The following is a 20,417-nucleotide window of genomic DNA, read 5'->3' as shown; positions in this document are numbered from 1 at the left end:
TCCGCCTCGCATTCTCATTCAGCCTTCAATCGTGGGATCATTTTATACCTTTTTGACCGTTTGGAATCGTTTTGTTGTGAGAAGAGTTACAGTGCCTCCTCGCGTGGAACGTAACCAAAGAGGCGTCCAGCACTCCTCCAGCACGAATCCTTGCATACCTTTTCAATCGAATGTCAACTCTGTCACCTTCGTTCGTCGATCGCCCCGCAGATTTTCGTTCGCTACCTGCCCCTTCCGTTTCTTTCTGACTCCCTCGCTCTCCTCATCTTCTTACTAATGAACTCTCCGGAGTGATTACGCGTGCATTCGTTTTGAATTTCCTATCGCCTCCCTCACTTCTGGTATCTTGTCCGATGATGCCGGAGTTTTGCTTTCAATATATTGACCCCTTCAGTTTTAATTTTAAGAATATTTCATTTTCTACCATAGGAGAGCTGACCGTTTTTTGTGTGGCATCTTCGGCATCCTCTACCCCCCCCCCCCCTTCCAATTTGAAAGTGTTTATCGAGAAATTTTCTTGTTGAAACGACTCTAATAAACGAAGCACTGGTGCCCCAACTTTTTAAAGAGTTTTTAATACATGCGCCTCTCCACTTTCTGATTAGATTGAAATTTATTATTGGACAGGAGTTTCCGACTCCGAAAAATGTATCTATGTAATCATCTAGTTTTCCCCCAACGACTCCTCCCCGCCTTAAAAATATCGCTTCACGGACTGGGCATTCTAACTCCCCCCCCCCCCCCCCCCCAAGTAAACACATGAAGCCGCAATCTTAAAATGCTTCTGCCAAGATTTCATGGCGTCACATTAGGAATTGTCTATTTCTCTGTTCACAATTTTAAAAAAAAATTGCCACAGTTGAGCCCTCTCTGCTTCTAAGCAACTTGCAATTTTCTAAAAATAATTTCTTTAAAAACCAACTGTATTCTGATCAGCACATTAACATGCATATTGCACGTGAAACAAGTATCTATGATAATCTACATGAGATTAGAAAGTCCCCTCATGAATTACCGTGTCTTGAACCCAAAAGAGCAAGCATAAAGGTTCGGCTTGTTTTATGAAGAAATATAAATGAATTAATTAAACATAATTAACGAAAGAGAGAAATGAGTGAAGAAATTAAAAAGGAGATAAAAAATTCTAGTTCTAGGCTTTTAACGTCTGTAAGTCCCCGTTACAATCATAATCCTGTCATAAGAACCCGTCAATTGACGAATAACTCGAACTCTATGGCTGACAAGGGTCGCAACTTATGTCCTAACGAATACATAAACGTCTGTGTGTTGAGCTTTATTGTTTGGGAGCATTATGGTTCACAGTGGGAAAAGACGTCGATACTCGTGTTTATTCTACAACTGCCATCGGATATTTTGCTGTTCAAACAGGTTTAAAATTGTTTTTCAGTTAACTTGCGACTATACACGGAATAATATTTAACTTGATAAGTCCTCAAGTTTAGACTTGATCGCTTTTTAATTTACTTTCGACAGTCTTCAGAAATTGGTCAATCGTCCTGTAGAGCAAGAGGGCATCAAAAGAGCACAGCCTCAGATCGGCGAGGACGTGCGAAGATTTCTAGTTACGCCACTGCCCTTCCACCCCCCCCCCCCCCCCGAGGCAAAAAAGTTCCATGTTGGGTCTTCCATTCAATTTTAAAGGAGCCCATTTAATGAAGAAATAGAGTTTTCATCACACATTACCCCGGCAGTAAAGGAAAACCTACTTGAAGTCAAAATTGGACAATAGGTGGTAATTCCAATTCTTTACTTTACACTTCTTCGGGAAGGCCGTTAATATTCTCCTGGAAATTTTTTTCTACGTATCACATCCTTGCATTCAATTTTCTTTCATTTGAGAGAGTAGACATTATGCCCTCTCAAGAGTTTGAATAGTGGTGTCAGAATTTGTGGTATTGTTTCAACGTATGCTTCATTCTCAAACTTTTAGTTTTTGAAAGCAATAGTATAGGTTGCAACAACTGTCTCGGTTCTTCTAGAAATAATGATGCATGGGTGGATCTAATACCCAGATTAAATCTGGGTATTTTTGAATGTATTTTTGAACAAAAATTTGAATAAATTGATTCAAATTTTTGTTCAATTCACAACTCTTCCGCGATCAACTCAAAGCTTCCTCTCGATTTCCTTCAATTTCGCAATTTAAACTCTGCAATATTAATCAATTTGGAAGCAGAAAATAGGGTAAAATTGCGCTGATGGGCAGAAATTTCTGGACCACCATTAAGGTGAAAGTGACTCCCCCCCCCCCCCCCCGAACAAAATATTTCATCGCGCCTCCTTCGTTGGCTAAGGGTCTACACACTGAGGCATGAGCCAGTCCGACCTAGTGGAGTCGCTTCCATAAGACGATTTTGCTAATGACAACATGATTTTGGAGGGGGGGGGGGGGTAGAAATTATACGTAGGAGCATTCATCGTGGTGATTGAGGCGTTGGGTGCACACGGAGAAAAAAACCTCGTGCATGGGACCCGAAGTTTAGGTCATATGGATCTCTGAATTTTTCGGATTGAGCATCTGAACACTTTAGGTCTAGCCGTCGAGGTTCGGATCACACATCTGAAACTCCAGTTCTTACATCTGAAGTACTTCAGATGTGAGAACCGAAGTACTTCAGATGTAAGAACTGAAGTTTCAGATGTGTGATCCAAACCTCAGCAGCTGGACCTAAAGTGTTCAGATACTCAATCCGAAAACTTCAGAGATCCATATGACCTAAACTTCGGATCCCACGCACGAAGTTTTTTTCTCCGCGCAGAGAGGGCATTTCTAGGTCGCGAGGTTTCAGAAACTCCAGTCCTTATTTATACTTCAGAGAGAAACTATCGGGTGATTGTGCTAAAATTTCATAACTTTCCAGCATTGTGAAATCGTCTACACTATAAGCTCCGAGACCTCCTAAATTTGCATATCTGATAACGCTTAGTTCCAGCGTTTTACCAGGCCGATTTTCATTATTTTTGAGGCTAATACTGGAAAAAAACACACACACATTGGATCTAGAGTCCAGACTCTTGAAAACATTGACAAGAAAAAATACTCTTGATTCAATCGGATTTTTGCTTGAATAAAAACGAAATCCGCTTTAATTAAGAGGCCTGGTTCTTTATTTAAGCAACATTCTGATTGAATCAAGAGTACTTTTTCTTGTCGATGTTTTTAAGAGTCTGGACTCTAGATCCAATGTGTTTTTGTTCCAGTGATCGACAGGCAATTATCTCTAGATGAGCCCGTTTTACTCAGATTTTGAAAATATGAACCAGGTGCTTTAGGATATGTGGTAAAGTTGCGAATTCTCCCATTTAGACAATGTAAATTTTTATGTTTTGTCATAGTTTCTTTGAGCGTTCTACTGGGCCGATTTCCATGATTTTGCGGCTCTTGACAGGTGATATAGTCCCTAGATGAGCCCGCTGTATTCCGAATTTGAAAATAGGACCCAGGTTTTTTTACGTAAGAGTAGACCAGAGAGCTTATGAAGGGGATAAAATTTGAAAAGCGGGAAATTGAACTTGGCGAGAAATGTAGAATCTTGGCCTGTCAGTGCGGTAAGCGAATTGAAGGTATGCACTTTTGCTATAGACCTACCAAAAGCGAGGATACGCTCCGTTCCGTTTTGTTCCAGTACTTCTTTGCGTGAAGTTTGAAATAAATGGCGATTTGTTCATTCGATTCTTATTGGTCCAATCGCTCCCGGCCAGAAGGAGATTGGACAAATGAGAGTCGGTATGAACATCGAGGCCAGGGGGCGCATGGCCCCCTAGTAACTGATAAAAACCTAGCGGTCATTTTGAGACATCGCAGGCCAAAGATGACCTTTCTAAAGTATGCACCTAGAGTTTCTATTCGTAAGAGAAGGGAGACAGTTTAGAAGAGAAGAGCAGTAAATGAAAATCTGATTGGAAATTAAGGTGCAAAAGCGACGGCAAAGAGACAGTGACTCCTCACTCGACCGGGGGGGGGGGGGGGGGGGTGGTTAAGCTACTGTCATTCTTAACGCAACCAGTTCAAAGCAAAACGTCTAAAAGGTGTATATGTAAAACGGAAGCAGGATTGAATGTGTGGCTGAGGCCGTGGAAGGAACCACGGAAGCTAAAGGGAGATGAGGATGAGAGACGATGTCGGCGGTTGGTGCCGGCGCGAAGCAGATACTTTTCATAAATAACGCATTGAAGCTTGAGGCTTTGATGACTTCGATGGCTTTATGTGGCAATGTATAAGAGCAATTTTTGAAAAATGTGAGATGTTAAAGATGTCAAGTAAAACTAGTTTTCTTGCATATATTGTGAAAAATTCCTTCCCAAATTTAAATTCTTAGCATCAAAAAGTCAATTTGAACTTTCTTTCCGTCATAAAGATCTATACTTAATATTTTGACATTTCAAATACGCAATTAACGAAATAGTAAAAACTGCACTTATGCGCCTTGTCGCCCAAGCCCCTCAATCAGCAATATGGTACAATAAAATCATGCTAAAAGAGGTATATTATTCGTAAATTTTCAACTTTCAAATAATGCACCTGCAAGTGCATGTTTAAACTGCTTGAAATTCCCTCTGGAAGAGTCTACTTCGATAAAATTTTCAGGGGAGGCCTCGCGGTGTCCCTAGCTTTAAGGAACGTCCCCCCGGACCACCCCGCCTTCCACTCGACATTAGCAAACCTCCCCCCCCCCCCCCTCCGACTAACTCTGGATCTCCTATAGTCTGCTTCTGATTATAGTTATCCACCTTGTCTTCTATATGTAATTTTTCTTATTCAGACATGGAATCATTTACAATATTTCTAGGCATGAAAATTTTCCCGTTTGGGTTCTTTCCAAGCATCAACCCCATGCATACATTTGCAGTGCTTCAAAGTTTTCATCATTATTTTTAAAGTAACCTTTTTCCTTTTTATCTGTAAAAATTTAAGGAATTTCAGCGCTAGATTTTTTAATGGGGCGTCCCATTTCTGTAGCATTGAGAATTTTTTGAATCGTATAAGTTTGCTCAAAAACCACGTTTCTGCGTTTAAAACAGCATAGAGATTGTCGAACTGCGTATCGCAGTCACAGAGTATCTTATAATTCTTAAAGAGACATCCCCCTCCCCACCCCGACCTCTTGTGTAGGCAGTAATACATTCGAAGCATCAATCAGTTTTTTTTATGAAACAGGGGAGGTGGAAAGAGGGGCAGTAATAGATGGCAAAGATCAGGATGGTCGCAACTCATGAGGCGGCAGGACGGTGCGTGGCAACAGCCGAGACCATTCGTTTTTACAAAGAAAAGATAGTGAGCTTCAGCCGAACATTGGCGTGAGATCTTGCATGAGGGAGGAGACGGCAAGAGTAAGAAAGGGACTAGAGATAGTCGGCATCGGCAGTAGGTACCGTTACCTAGAGTCCGAGAAGAGTTTCGGTCGAACGGAGGAGTGGATGAAGATTTCGAATGAGGAAGGGGATGCAGGCAGCAAGAATGAGGAAGGGACTAGATATAGTCGGCAGTAGCAGTACCGGCACTGAGATAAAAGGACCATGAAAAAATAGCGAGGCAAAAAGCACTGGAACACGGTAGGGGTCAAATCAAATACCGGACTGAAGGAAAGTCTAAATTCTGTGATATGAGGAGAACTAAATGGGGACGCGATAAGGACGGCTCAGGGTGCGAGGGTGTGCGTGAATGCATGCAATACGGGGGCCGACCATAGAGTTTGGTTTGGATTCGATCGACATGAATCGATAGAAAAATAACTAGGGGGCTACGCCCCCTGGCCGCTACGCGGCCCAACCCCCTGAAGGCGCTCCGCGCCATCAATGGGCCGCTTCGCGGCCTTATTTTCACCCTCCTATCAGTGTTAGTTTTATTTTTCCCCTAAACAATTACAATATGAGGTATACTTTAATTTTAAACTTTACTTAAAATTACTTTAAAATTAAAAGGACGCGTTTTGGAGTGACTGCTTGATGAAATATTGCAGTAAAAGCCTTATTTTCACCCTCCTATCAGTGTTAGTTTTATTTTTCCCCTAAACAATTACGATATGAGGTATACTTTAATTTTAAACTTTACTTAAAATTACTTTAAAATTAAAAGGACGCGTTTTGGAGTGACTGCTTGATGAAATATTGCAGTAAAACAATGAACAATGGTAGTCAGGTAATAATTAAGATTTCATGAGTCGGGGATCGAACCTACACCGAGTTCACAGAGGACGCATTCGACGTCTTAGACGACTCGGTCACCGCTCGACGTGAGAGTTAGGGTGCGAATCTTGTGTAGATAAGTGTAGAGCTGATGCGCAGGCTACACAGCTGCTGCGCAACCTCCTCGACCACTGCGCATCCTTCCGCGCATAGCGGTAGCAGTACCGGAGCATTCTATAAACTCACTCACTTTTATAACGTGATTTTAAAAAAACCTGGGTCCTTTTTCCAAAATCTGATTACAGCGGGCTCATCTAGGGCCTATTACCTGTCGATTTACGCAAAAATCATGGAAACCGGCCCGGTAGAATGCTCAAACGAACTATGACAAAAAGTATAAATTTACATTGTTTAAATGGGAGAATTCGCAACTTTACCACGTAATATAAAAAAACCTGGGCCATATTTTGAAAATCTGAAAAAAGTTGGCTTATTTAGAGACAATTGCCCGTCGATAACCGCAAAAATCATGAAAATCGGCCCGGTAGAACGCTGGAACTAAGCGTTACCAGTTTCGCAAAATTAGGAGGTCTTGGAGCAGTATAGAAGAAAACGTGAACCGATCGACGTGATTAATCGACAAAATGCGATCGATTCACGGGTTTGTCGACCGATTCACGTTTTTATTTTTCGATCAATTTACGTCGATCGAATCGACACTGGTTTTTTAATAATTTGTCGATCGAATCGATGTAGATAGATTTACGTCGATCGATTCACGTTTTTAATTTTTGATCGATTTATGTCGATCGAATCCATACCTACTCCGTATTGAGATTGGGAGGTAGAGCAACGGACATCTGATACGTCACAAATAATTAGTTACTAAATAATGGAGTGAATGCGATAACCGCATGTTGAATCAAAATTGATCGATCGCTCTGATAAAGTAACTGAAATAAATAGACGAGAATCGAGACATGGTCTTTTCATGGTTTGCATGGTTAAATTATTTTTTTGTTGTGGGAGGGGGGGGGCGAGTACATGGAATGATTTTCGGTAATTGTAAGTAAACAAAACACATGGTAATAATATAATTTAGAGACAGAGCTGCTACACTACGATACTTAATGCCGGTGCTTTTATTTCGATCGAAACGGGGGAAAATTATTGTGATCCATATGATAATCCATCTGCAATTATTTGCTAAATATGGCAAATCTTGTTTCAACATTACAAATTAAGATCCTAATCGTAGCGGCATTCGGAGCGAAACGGCGCGGCGTTTCGATCGAAACGATGTTTCAAAGCGAAATAGGTCTTTGAACGATGATCAAAAAAATCGATCGATCGTTTCGGGGACAGGCCTACTTGCATGAGAATGAGAGTTTGTAATTTTTGTGAAAACACGGTGACAACTTTTACATATGATTTTTTAGAGAAAATCTTACGTCTAATTCGGATTCAGCGCATCAAAATCGCAAGGGCTGATAGTTTTGAGTGTAATAATATCTAAATGGATTCCGTAATCAGTGGCGTGGCGTGAATTGCGATTTATCGATTGTTAAGGCATTTGAACCTATGGTAAAGAATCGATTATTAAGGTGTTCGCTGCGAACACCCTGTTTATCGATCCTTTCCATAGGTTTAAATGGCATAACAATCGATATATCGCTATTCACGCCACGCCACTGTCCGTAATGATATTAGATCACCGAAAAGTGAACTGGAATCATAATGCGACTGGCTAAGGTGACGGTGAAAAGACGGTTGACTCCACACTCGGACAAAAGGAAAAGGCATAGCAACCGTGATCGAAGGCAAAGATGAGGAAAACAAGGTGAATAAAGAGAGACCGGGATCCGGCGAGCGGGACCGGCCGGCCGGGTATAGGGTACAGGTGAGCGAGCGCCGAGCGGGTCGTAGCGCATAGTGAATACCGTGCCCGAAAAGATAAGACCTGACGCGATTGAGGCGCATGGATGCCAATGTGGTCGTGGTTGACAGGAGGAGGCCACTGTCACTTAAAACACAACCAGTTCAATGCAAACGGTCAAAAAGGTCTAAAAGCGGGCGTACGACTGAACGTCTGGCGGACTCCGTGGAGTAGAAGCTAAAGGGAGATAAGAGACGCGGTCGGCGGCTGATGGCGCCGCCGCGCCGGCGCGAAGCAGATGCTTAACGCAGTGAGGGTTCGATAGCCGAGGAAATTTAAATTCATCTATTTTATTATCACCAGACTCTGAATCTACCAAGGTCCCCAGAAAATGTAGGTGCCGGGAATTCCCGAGAAAATATTTCGGGAACGTCCCCCTCTGTAAGCAAGTAATCTAATCACTGCGAGAGTGGATCAATCGCCAGTAATCGGAATGCATTTGAGAGTGGATATTATTTCAAATTTCAACTGTAAATTTTTTTTCCAGGAAAGACAAGAAAAGAAAAAAAGAGAGAGAGAGAGGAAAAAAAAAAAAAAAAAAAAAAAAAAAAAAAATTCATTAATTGCTCTCTAAAACTAACGAATTATTTGGTCCCGATTATTTTTTTAAACTAACGACTTGCTGCTGACAACTAACGAATTATTCGGTTCCAATTAGTTGTCGAATTGACAAATTATTCGGCCCGATTAAATTGTAGATTTGACAACCACGAATTAGTCGTTAGTTGTTTCCGACGATTGACGAATAATTCGGCCCCTATTAGTTGTCGGATTGACGACCTACGAATAATTTGGTCAGTTGTCAGTTGAGAACTAACGAATTATTCGGTCCCGATTAGTTTACCAAATAATTAGTAGACAAATTATTTTTCAATCGGCGCGCACAATTAGACAATTTATTTGGTCTCGATTATTTCACCAAATAATCAGGAGACGAATTATTTGTCAATCGGCATTCACGATTGAACAAATTATTCGTTTTTGGACGAATAATTTTAAAATAATTTTTTCCCAACACTGTCGCAGACAAGCATGAAACCAGGAGGGACGCTGACAAGAGGCACGATTTCTTTACTTTCTTTACCCTCACCCAACTCTCCTCAAATGAGTGCGCTTGTATGGATAATCCACACAAAAAATATCCATGGCCGATACCTCAGTAAAAACCGTTTATAAATGACGGTCATAACAAATGGTTTGATTTTTTTTTCAGAGGTCTGCCCCCTGGCCGCTACGCGGCCCAACCCCTTCGTAGATTCTGTCATTTTATGAGGAGAACATCACAAATTATTTTTTATACGTTATTGTTGTAATTTTCATTTATACTCGTAAAGTTCTTTTAGATGCTTGCCATTCAAATCATTCAATATTAATTGAGTTAATAGTTGACCTTTAGTAATTGCATATTTTCCTACATTTTCTGATCTAGGTATCATTCTCGATTGATTTAACTTGTGATCGTATTGCACGGTTGTTATATTTGTGCCAATACGCACACAAGTTTAATTTATTCGAAAGTTAAACAATTTAAAATCAAATACGTACATTGTTTTCTTTAGGTAAAGTTCTTATTGAGGTTTATAACTCTTAGGGCTGTGCGAATAGTGCATTTTTTAAACGAAGCGAATAGCGAATAATTTTGTCAATTATTCGCGAATAGCGAAGCGAAACGCGAATAATTTAACTACGTACCTACGAATCGTGAAACGAATAATTTAAAATTATTTTTTTAAGTGCAAAAATTCGCAAGTACAATTAAATTTGACAAATAAGTGTGATTAGTTTTTTTTAAGAACCATCCAATTGCTCATGCACCTGCACTGAAACCAATGAAATCCTATGATAGTAGCCTAAGCTGTTAAGAGTTTGTTTGAAGATCCCTGGAGGCTGGCTTGACCGTTCCTGCAGTTATGTATGCATTCACAGGATTTGAAGGTACCTGCGCGGGCAGTTAAGCTAGTATCTAGGGATCACCAGACACATTTTTAGAATTTCATTTTTTTCGGTGTTAATGAAACTGTGTTTATGAATTTTTCCCTCTTCCATCTTGGTTATTTAACTTTCAATGTGCGATACTCTTGGAGCAACCAAAATATGTGGGCCAATCTCAATCGCGCGCGCTGTTCGTAAACTCGGCAAAGTCAGTGAAGATCAAAAGAGATCCGCCGTTTTCGATTTCTTGTTTAACGATTGCCACTCGGAAGTTCGTTTTTATGACGGCGCGAATATTTGGAATTTCTTTCCGGATGACGCGAATATTCGAAAAAAGTTTTCCAAAAATTTACTATTCGTGACGGCGTGAATATTCGCAATTTGCGAACATTCCGCGAGTCAGACGAAGCGAATATTTGCACAGTCCCAGGCTTGATATTTACACCATATTAATAAATATTGAAAGATGATAAAAATTGGATAATGGATTTATAATATTAATTTTTACTTTGAAACTACTTATAAAAGGTACTCGCTTGAATATTTTTATTATTATTGATGTTAAATCACGTTTAACTAAAACTATAAATTAAAATGTATTTAAAAAATTAAAAATGATAATTTTCAATATGACAAGTAATAAATCACACCAATAATAAAGAGTAGGTACATTGTCCGACAATTTTTTTGTTATATGAACGATTTTCAGATCTAATGCCTAAATTATCGTTTCTTTGGATATTGCTGCACGGATGTGTTCCGTTTTACTTCGCTAGTATTTTTTATTCAGATTCACTCTGATATATCGCAATGCACTCTCCAAAAGATTGTCAGAAATACTAGTTCACATGTGTACAAATAGATACCACCCCCTGGGCTCGATACATGCATTTACAATTTAAGTAACAAATACAAAAAAAAGGACTTGCTGATGACTAGTATGGGACTATCGACACCATATGTTTTAAATTCCATCGACAAACCATTAATAAAGTAGGTAGGATATTTTCCTGAGCCTATATTTGTGGAAGCTGAATTTGCTCCTAGATTTTACATTTTTTCTATCTTCATTTTTTGAAAAATGTATATTTATCCTGTTACATCCTAATTCATCTCGTTTCATCCAGTTTAACCTAATTTTTCTCGATTTATTAATATCCCTAGGTACCCTTGTATCCCGATTAATATCATTATATTGCGTGTAGTCCCTATCTATCCTGATGTCCCTCAATTTATCCTGTTGTATGCCAATTAGTCCCTTTTCAACCACATTTATCATGATTTTTTCTCTTTTTAATAAGATCCGTCCCCTTGACTTTCTATCCCGATTTACTTTGATTTATACCGCGTTATCTAGATTTATGCTGATTATTCCAATTTTCTTAAGATTCTTTCCTTTTAACCGGTAAATAGACTGATTTAATGGCTACGTCATTCGATATAATATCGACCTCTTGATTCAAACCAACATAACCTCATGTACGAATTCTTCATGAGTTAATTGTGTTAATTCATCAAAATTTAGTCACTGACCAATCATAAATCAATTAAAGTCTCATTTAAAACGAGAATTTTCGATTGTCAGCAACACTTGGACGCATTTACCACCATGGCGCAGGGGTGCGGATCAGAAACACGGTTCTGTGTTTGTTAGCATTTGAACCTATAGTTCGATATTATATCGAATGACGTAGCCACTAAATCAGTCGATATTGACGGACGTAGTTTTATCCTTATCTCTCCTGTTTTATTTGTATTGATCCCGTTTTTAAAAGTATGCTAAAATATCGAAGCCATCGACCATCGGTATTTTCCACTTGAACTATATGGTAAAAAATTGAGATCGAAGACATTCGGTATTTTCCCTTTAATGCTATGGTAAAGAGTCAAAATAATTGACTCTCGTTATTTTTTTCTTAATAAGTATGTTAAATATGGTAAATAACGATCAATAGGTCGAAGATGGATAGGTCAAAGATCTATAGATTGAAACTCTACACCAATTGGTAAAAGACCGATGTATCGAAGATTGAATTTAAATTTCCCGGGAATTTTCAATGACGTTCTCTGATTGGCTAATGAAAGGACCAATGAGAAAGCAACTCGACACAGACGTGCACTCAGAAAGCATCTTGCATTCTTGTATTACAGTGAAATTCCGAGCAGTCATGCGTTTGTAGTTTTAAGTGTTCATTTGAAATTCATCGATTGAAAATGCTCCAATCTCGGAGCAAAACGTCTCGATTTTAATGTGTGTAATTTCAGCATTGTTTCCCCATTTTCGTGTGTCACATGTGCGGGTTACGTGCCAAATTCACTGTATAATCATTATCCTCTTATTAAGGGAAGGGAGGTCAGTGCTTCTACTTATATAAAAAGTCCCTAATGGGGGAGTGGAGTGCCCTTTATAGTAAGAATATCAAAATTTTACAATTTTTTTTAGAGACTCCAAAAATGAGATAATATGGATTGCGTTTTGCAAAAAGGAACTACTAGCATTGCAATGATGCTAAGATTGTGCAACTTCATCCTTTGCAATAAAATTGCGGAAATCGTGAAAAACTTTGGAATTTAGATGGTCATTTTTGTCTTAAATTCACAGTTTTTAGCGAGTAAAATACAAACAATCAATGGATAATCGGGTTTTTCCTCCAAGACAAAAGAAGTTGCACAATCTTAGCAACATTGCAATGCTAGTGGTTCCTTTTTGCAAAATGCAATCCATATAATCCTAAAAGAAATTAACCCAAAAATCAATTGAATCGAGTGAAACGGATAAACGATGAGATCAAAGATTTAAACAATTATTTAAGCTATTAAATTTGATGTTGTTCAATTATAATGAGCTTAACTAGAAACAGGAAAAACTTAGATAGAAAGTTACCCAGAACCGGGGGTTTTCGCAGAAAGTTTTCGTCGAGCCGATTTGTATTAATTGATTAATTCATTCATGTGTGCCTCTTCGACTAGCCTCTCCTAGATACCTACTACCCCAGGATGGTGCCGTCTCCGCTAACTTTATGTCGATGATAATGAGAAAATACTAAATTTTTAATTCGCTAAACGGTGCAGCCTTTACGATTCGATCGATACAAATCGGACGAGTTTGAATATTCACCGAGTTTTGACAACGTTTGCACATACGAACATTTTTCTTTAACTCGGTCCCTGATTCATCAGGCATGTTTAATAAGTAGCAGACCCTGTTTTTCGATTAGGTTATTCAGTTATGCTAGGTTAGGTTCCGTCAGAATAGATCCCGGAAGGATCGGTCCTTACCGGTAAAGTGGATTCAAATCCCCATCGTCATACTCCTCACATTCTCGCACTCTGATTAGGTATATCCCCGGTTTACACGGGCAACATGAACGAGGTCTGTTGCAAGCAAGAGATACAGCCAACTGAATAGGTACAATTTTTAAGGGAAATTTCGCTCAAAAATCACGTCGAGCACATCAAAAAAGTCTAGAATCCACTCCATAGCGCGCAATCTGCGTAGGTAGTTCTTAACACACTTTTTCAAATAATCCGCGTATGCGGTCACTTTTGCGTGGTGGCTGGCGATCAGGTTTGCCTGTAGACAGACCTAACCTAAATACACAAAAAAAACTTGCAAACTGCCATGAACTCTCCTTGCCGAAGATTTCACTTGATTCAAAGCCTCCGTTTTCGCGGAATAAAGAAATAAGAAGAAACGCTTGAAAACAAATGATATCCTACAATAGAAAAAGTTAATAAATCGTTTGTTTACTTTGGGACTACCTGCCGGTGCAAACCTGCCCAAGTAGCAGTGATCGCGATAAATAACGATTTTATCGGTTGGTTATCGCGATTTTATCGGTGGCAATAAATCGAGATATTATCGCATGAAAAAATGCGATAAAATCGCTGCACGTCGCAATTTTTGGTTCGATGAAATCGCGATCAATTTTCGTCGATAAAATTGAGATTAAATTGCCATTTAGGTATGGCAATTTTTTTTCGAAAATATCACAATAAAAGCGCGATAAGATCGAGCATAATCGCTCAGATGTTGATGATCCTGGCAATTTCATTACTCTATATAAAGCTGCTGTTCCCACTCACTCTGCCCCCCCTAGATAAAAATTGGCCGAAGCGATTTCCTTTAAAATTGGTACACGCTTAGCTATTGTAATGAGGAGTTGGTTAAAATTATTCCCATTCAAATCCGCTGCCTAGGACGCCCGCAAGAGCGAAAAGTTATTTCTCCGTATAGTATTACATTGGAGATATGCGGTTGTTTACGCGCATCGCGCCGAACAGGTTCAATCCTGTTGCGTGACGTCACTGCCTTATAGACGATTACTCTATATAAAGCTGCTGTTCCCACTCACTCTGCCCCCCCTAGATAAAAATTGGCCGAAGCGATTTCCTTTAAAATTGGTACACGCTTAGCTATTGTAATGAGGAGTTGGTTAAAATTATTCCCATTCAAATCCGCTGCCTAGGACGCCCGCAAGAGCGAAAAGTTATTTCTCCGTATAGTATTACATTGGAGATATGCGGTTGTTTACGCGCATCGCGCCGAACAGGTTCAATCCTGTTGCGTGACGTCACTGCCTTATAGACGAAATGTAAGGTTTTAAGAGGTATTTTTCGACGAATGTTTGTGGAAATTGGTAAGCGGGGGTATTTTTCAACGGGGATCTCGAATTTTTGGTCGGATTTTCAAAATATCAAAATCCAAGATGGCGGCCGTGGCCTAAAATGCTAAGTCGGCTCCTGTAATATCGATTTTCGTGAAACTCGGTATCCAGGGGTATTTTTCGACGAGAAACTCGAATTTTTGGTCAGATTTTCAAAATCTCAAAATCCAAGATGGCGGCCGTGGCCTAAAATGCTAAGCCGGCTCCTGTTATATCGATTTACGTGAAACTTGGTCTCCGGCGGTATTTTTCAACAGGGACCTCGAATTTTTGGTCGGATTTTCAAAATCCAAGATGGCGGCCGTGGCCTAAAATGCTAAGTCGGCTCCTGTAATAGCGATTTTCGTGAAACTCGGTATCCACGGGTATTTTTCAACAGGGACCTCGAATTTTTGGTCAGATTTTCAAAATCTCAAAATCCAAGATGGCGGCCGTGGCCTAAAATGCTAAGCCGGCTCCTGTTATATCGATTTACGTGAAACTTGGTTTCCGGCGGTATTTTTCAACGGGGACCTCGAATTTTTGGTCGGATTTTCAAAATCTCAAAATCCAAGATGGCGGACGTGGCCTAAAATGCTAAGTCGGCTCTTGTTGGATCGATTTACGTGAAACTTGGTATCCGGGGATATTTTTCAACGGGAGACTCGAATTTTTGGTCAGATTTTCAAAATTTCAAAATCCAAGATGGCGTCCGTGGCCTAAAATGCTAAGTCGGCTCCTGTTCGATCGATTTTCGTGAAACTCGGTAGCCAGGGGTATTTTTCAACGGAAAATTCGAATTTTTGGTCAGATTTTCAAAATTTCAAAATCCAAGATGGCGGCCGTGGCCTAAAATGCTAAGTTGGCTCCTGTTGGATCGATTTTCGTGAAACTCGGTATTAGGGGGTATATTTCGACGGGAAATTAGAATTAAAGGTCCGATTTTCAAAATTCAAAAATCCAAGAGGACGAACGTGGTCTAAATTGCTATCTAGGCTTCCGATCCATCGATTTTTGTGAAATTCGGTATTATAAGGTGTATTTCGACGGAAAACTCGCATTTTTGGTCGGATTTTCATTATTTCCAAATCCAAGATGGCGGCCCCGCACGAAAACGCGGTCCGGACTCCTAGAACATCAATTTCTGTAAAACTTGGTGAAAAAGAAGATTAAGATAGATGTTGTCTCCTCATCAATAATAAAAACTGTGCGGGGCGGTGGCGGCTCGCGGAGCGAGTCGCAAGTTCATCGCGAAGCGAGGAGGGGGTCCAGGGGCACTCCCCGGCTAGGCGTGACAGCTCGCAAGGCGAGCTAATCACGGCTAGTTGCCAATAAAATCACAATTTATAGCGATTTTTCCGTTGAGAAATGCTACTTGGGTGGTCGGTGGTGACGGAAAAATGATAGATTTCATTAAACTGCCCACAGGCGCGAAAAACTTGAGAAAGAGGGTAAGAAACTACGCAGATTGCGTACCAGGGAGCAGATTTTACGCTTACTTGATGTGTCCAACGTGATTTTCGAGCGAATTGACTCTGGAAAACTGTATCCAGTTGACTGAATCTCTTGCGTGCGACGGACCCATTCAAATATGATCCAGGTCAACAACAGATATTGTTAGTCCATAACCTATGAAAAATATTCGAAGAACAAAAGACTTTATGTTCACCAGTTTATAGTGGGGGCCCAATGTAGTGTAAAAGGTTAAAGAAGAGCAGGAGACCCTGTTCTCTGGTTGGGTCCGGTAAGGAGCAGACCCTGCTCGCCGGTTCCTGATATTGTTCCATGCGGAGCATACGGTCTGTGTAGGTTGGGTCAGGCTAGGTTCGAAAAGAAGAGCGTCTCACGGTCTTACCGGCAAGGTCCAGCCAAATCCCCGCTTTCATACTACGATGGCTAATTTTGAGTTGTCAATATAGAGCGCGATAGATTACATATTTTTAAACCTCAACAAAATGATTCCTTGGTAAAAATCATTAATTGCAGTTCCTGTACTACTCCTCGTCTACTGTTTATTTAGAGGCAGGTGAGGTAGGTAACATTGATTGGTGCCTAGCTTGTATCCATGTCGTTGCCAGGCAAGTTGTTTGGATGTTCCGGGTGGAGTGGACAGGGCAGTGGTGGGTGGGCTAGGGCATGGGCTTTTGGAATAATTTTGAAATAAAGCAAAAAAACTACCTTGAATATTTTGAGTCGCCGTTGCGGATCTCTCGGGCGAGCTTTCTCGTGATTTCAAAGCGTGGCTAGATCTGCTGCGGGAGAGTTCGTGGCCGGGGGTTAAGGCGGCGTTCTTGGAGGCGAGATACACCGACGGGGAGTAGCTGGCGTCATCAAAATCGTCGAATTCGTCAACGCCGAAGGTGTGTGTGCTCTTGCTCCGAGCTAATCGAGCTTTGCGATCCTTAAAGGCAGCAAAGCGGGTCCGTCCCAGCGGAAAGCGGCTTTCCTCGCTTGCGCCCGCGCCTATCATATTCGCCCCTCGCGCCTCCTCCTCCTCGGGAGAAACTACAGCGGAGCTTTTACTCTTACTTAAGAACCGGCTGGTAAAGCCCGAGGATCCCGCAGTGCCCACGTTCCCGCTACCTGCACCGTACCTATTGCCGACCGAGTCGGAATCTTCGAACTTATTCCGATTCCCTGTGTACTTACTCCCAGTCGATGCTGTCTCAGAGTCCTTTGATGATTGGTAGGGAGAACGGTAGCTCGAGTCATTCGTCCCGTACCTGCCAACATGAAAAAAAATCATTATGAGGTCGTACAAATATTGTGGATTGGATATTGCACAATGGTATGAAGCGCCTTCAGAATTATCTATTTTTATAAATAATTCCATGAACAAAATCAAGCATTTTGTGCGATTCCCACACTAAAACTGTTCCTGGAGACATGATTTCACGGACTTTGAAAATCATTTTCACCCTCTCCGAATTGTTATATTTATTTTTTTTTAAAGAGTTTTATTTATGAAATACTCAGTATATGTTAAAGGAGTACACTCACCCTTTAGTAAATATACTAATACCTAGAGTTAGTTTCGTCAGACTTCGCTGAAAGTCTCTTTAAAACATGTAATTACAATAAATCTTAGGGAGAGATAAAGACAAGATATGACACCTATCTACCTAGATAGAAGTGGTAACATACATGGAAAAAGTCCCCTGATTTTGATACAAGATCAAAATCAAAAAGAGAGTAAAAACCAGTAATATCAGATAAGAGTAGGAATAAAAATTCAAACCTAAAGATGACGGTTGTTGTTAAAGAATCTTAATGTAATGTCTTTTGTTTGTCTTTTGATGGCTGTAATATGAAATATACACCATTTCTAGCATCTCGATCTCGTATTAATGCAACTAAATTTTCAACTTGTTTCATAAGAGAATCGGCTTGAATTTAGAGCTGATTGATTACTTCGTTTCGTGAATTGATAATCTTGATAAAGTGACTCACAGAACTGTTATCAGTCGGAACCTTCTGTGGAGCATTATCCCACGATCCCCCCCCCCCCCCCGCCACCCTTCGTGGCCGAAACCAGGGACGAGTTCTATATGACGCCGTTCTGTTGTGGGCGGGTGATTGCTGCACATTCTCGCATCCTAGTAAACTCAGAGGATCACCCCGAACCTCGACTCATCCATCGCCCGCTCCAAAAGTGAGGTTAAGCCGATGATTGAAAAGTAACACATAAGGCATCTGAATTCTTCAAAAATAAGTGGATTGTTGGCGTTTTCCGACCCCTTACGACATGGAAGGGCCCGCCACTGAGTATTTAGGGGTGAAAATCTCGATTTTTGGCAGACATATGTGATCCCACGGATTTTTGTCAAGTCCAACAACTGATAATAGCAGTGAGTTGCTAGGGTCCTACACGAGATAGCAGCACTAGTACCTGCTCACGAATTTTTACATTGGCTCTCACAAGAGTCCAGGGTCCTATAGAACTGGTCCCTGCCAAAGCATAGGATCGCGTTCCGCCCACGCCACGTGATGCAGCATGACCGACAACTGGATCCGCTGCCCTATCTTTTCGGAGATCCACAAACGCGACTTTGCAGCGTTTGCAGTTGGCCGTGTGATGCTTGCTGCACAAAGCAAGCGCAAGTACGCGGCGTCTCTTTATCCTTCGTGCATTCGGAGACATCGTAGGGCCCTGCACACTTCAGACACCACGGACCTTTCTCACAGTATCTGTGTGTGTGACTTAGGCCATACACTTCCTGCATTGAGACGGATACTTTTTAACGATTATTTGGACAATGCTTTTAAGCTCGTAAATTTCGGATTTTTTTATTTTTAGCATGGATAGGGATAAAATCAACTTGAACTAAGGGGATAAATATACCTGTCTTAAAGCTTTTAAGATGGAATAAAGATTCTACGTTAATTTTATTTACACACTTTCAGCTGTCTTTAATATCGTCTAGGTATAGGATAATCTATGGGTGGACCTCTTATCATTTTTTTGAAAGCTCTATTTTGTTTTATTTGGAAGGTATGATATTTGATATTATTAGATTTTAACTTCTGACATAATTCTTGATAGATCTGATAGTCTGTCTCTTAATCTTGTCGTTTTAGAAGAACCTACTGTAATCCCTTTTACTGTACTCATCCTGCAATTGTCGAGGTAAAATTCATGTGGAAAGTGATTCTGAATCTCACCGAGAGCTTTTGTAACCTTCATCCCTGCTTGACTTCCGAGACATAGTGGTGTCCCTGGCATTTGCACTTCGTGCTAAGAGAGGGCCGATGTCAGTCTTTTCCATAGGAGCCACTTTTTCAGTTTTGGCCGATGCTATCGGCTCGGTCTCATCTTCCGATTTTGATGAGTCAGAAGTTTCCTCAGACTCAGAGCTTGTTTCACTCTCTTCTTCTTCCTCACCTTCCTCTTCATCTGGTTCCTTCGGTTTCGTTCTCAGACTGGTAGGAGTGGGGCCAGACTCCCGTGTTCCTGTGGAAATATGCAACGTATTACAAAGAACTTCAACAACCCTCGTACAAAAATCTCTTGATAGGATGGAAGACAGTTACACCGATACATCTGCTCGGCATTTCAAAGTATACAGTTTTAGTTGTTGTACCAAATTACTTATGTGCCTAAAACCAAATATACATGTTCGATTATGAGGTTTAAATGTTAAGTATTTATTGAGGTAAGAACTCGCCGCCTCAAAGGAGCCTGGCCGTCCTCCTGCACCTCGACCTTTCGCTCCACGGGTGATTGTGACTTCCGAAGCGAACCACGTATCTACTGATCCTTTTACTAACATTATACTAACATAATGAATAAATTCAATGAAGTTCTAGAGAATTTCAGAAAAGATTACTTCTCGTAGCTTTAAAGCACTCTCCCGAGAGTCCAGGACAGTTCTAAAAATAAGTTCTAGAGAGAACGTAGGGAAGGGCCTCAATTAATTTAGGTACATATCACATGGGGCCGAATTTCTTTCATTTGGGGATGCAACATCCATCAGTAAGTCCAAACCGCACCACCGACCAATCGGAGGTGCTGCCAAGCCGCACTTAGGTGCAGTCGAGACTCGTCCTTTAGCCGACTGCACACACAGCAAATCGATGGTAAAAGTGCAGAAGTTAGTATCTCGGAAAACGAGATTTTCAAGGAGAGTAAAAAAACTGTCTACATTTCTCCTTTTTGTCAAAAGAAGGGTAATAATTCTTGAGGATAGCATCAGCTGATGATGGTGGCCCGGGTAGCCACCGAAACGCGTCCGAAAAATAATCATTAAGTGAAAGCG

At 40.7% G+C, this 20,417-nt stretch overlaps 1 protein-coding gene across 5 annotated transcripts in view; it reads right to left on the bottom strand.

Annotated features, from left to right (window-relative positions):
* The window catches only part of tn (tripartite motif containing protein thin), a 155,420-nt gene that overhangs the window by 45,841 nt on the left and 89,162 nt on the right, over positions 1–20,417 (bottom strand). For 3 of the 5 annotated variants that reach the window (XM_019049865.2, XM_019049864.2, XM_019049866.2), the window contains 2 exons: positions 19,324–19,612; positions 16,840–17,384 (listed from right to left, as the gene is read on the bottom strand). In XM_019049865.2, coding sequence (XP_018905410.2) covers positions 16,840–17,384; positions 19,324–19,612 — 834 coding nt within the window. The remainder of the gene's footprint in view (positions 1–16,839; positions 17,385–19,323; positions 19,613–20,417) is intronic. The other 2 variants (XM_019049867.2, XM_019049868.2) reach the window with 1 other exon arrangement.

This window comes from Bemisia tabaci, chromosome 2 (genome assembly GCF_918797505.1).
Source record: "Bemisia tabaci chromosome 2, PGI_BMITA_v3".
Classification (NCBI taxonomy): domain Eukaryota; kingdom Metazoa; phylum Arthropoda; class Insecta; order Hemiptera; family Aleyrodidae; genus Bemisia; species Bemisia tabaci.
The sequence above is the reverse complement of the archived record's forward strand: the minus strand, read 5'-3'. Positions and strand labels throughout refer to the sequence as shown.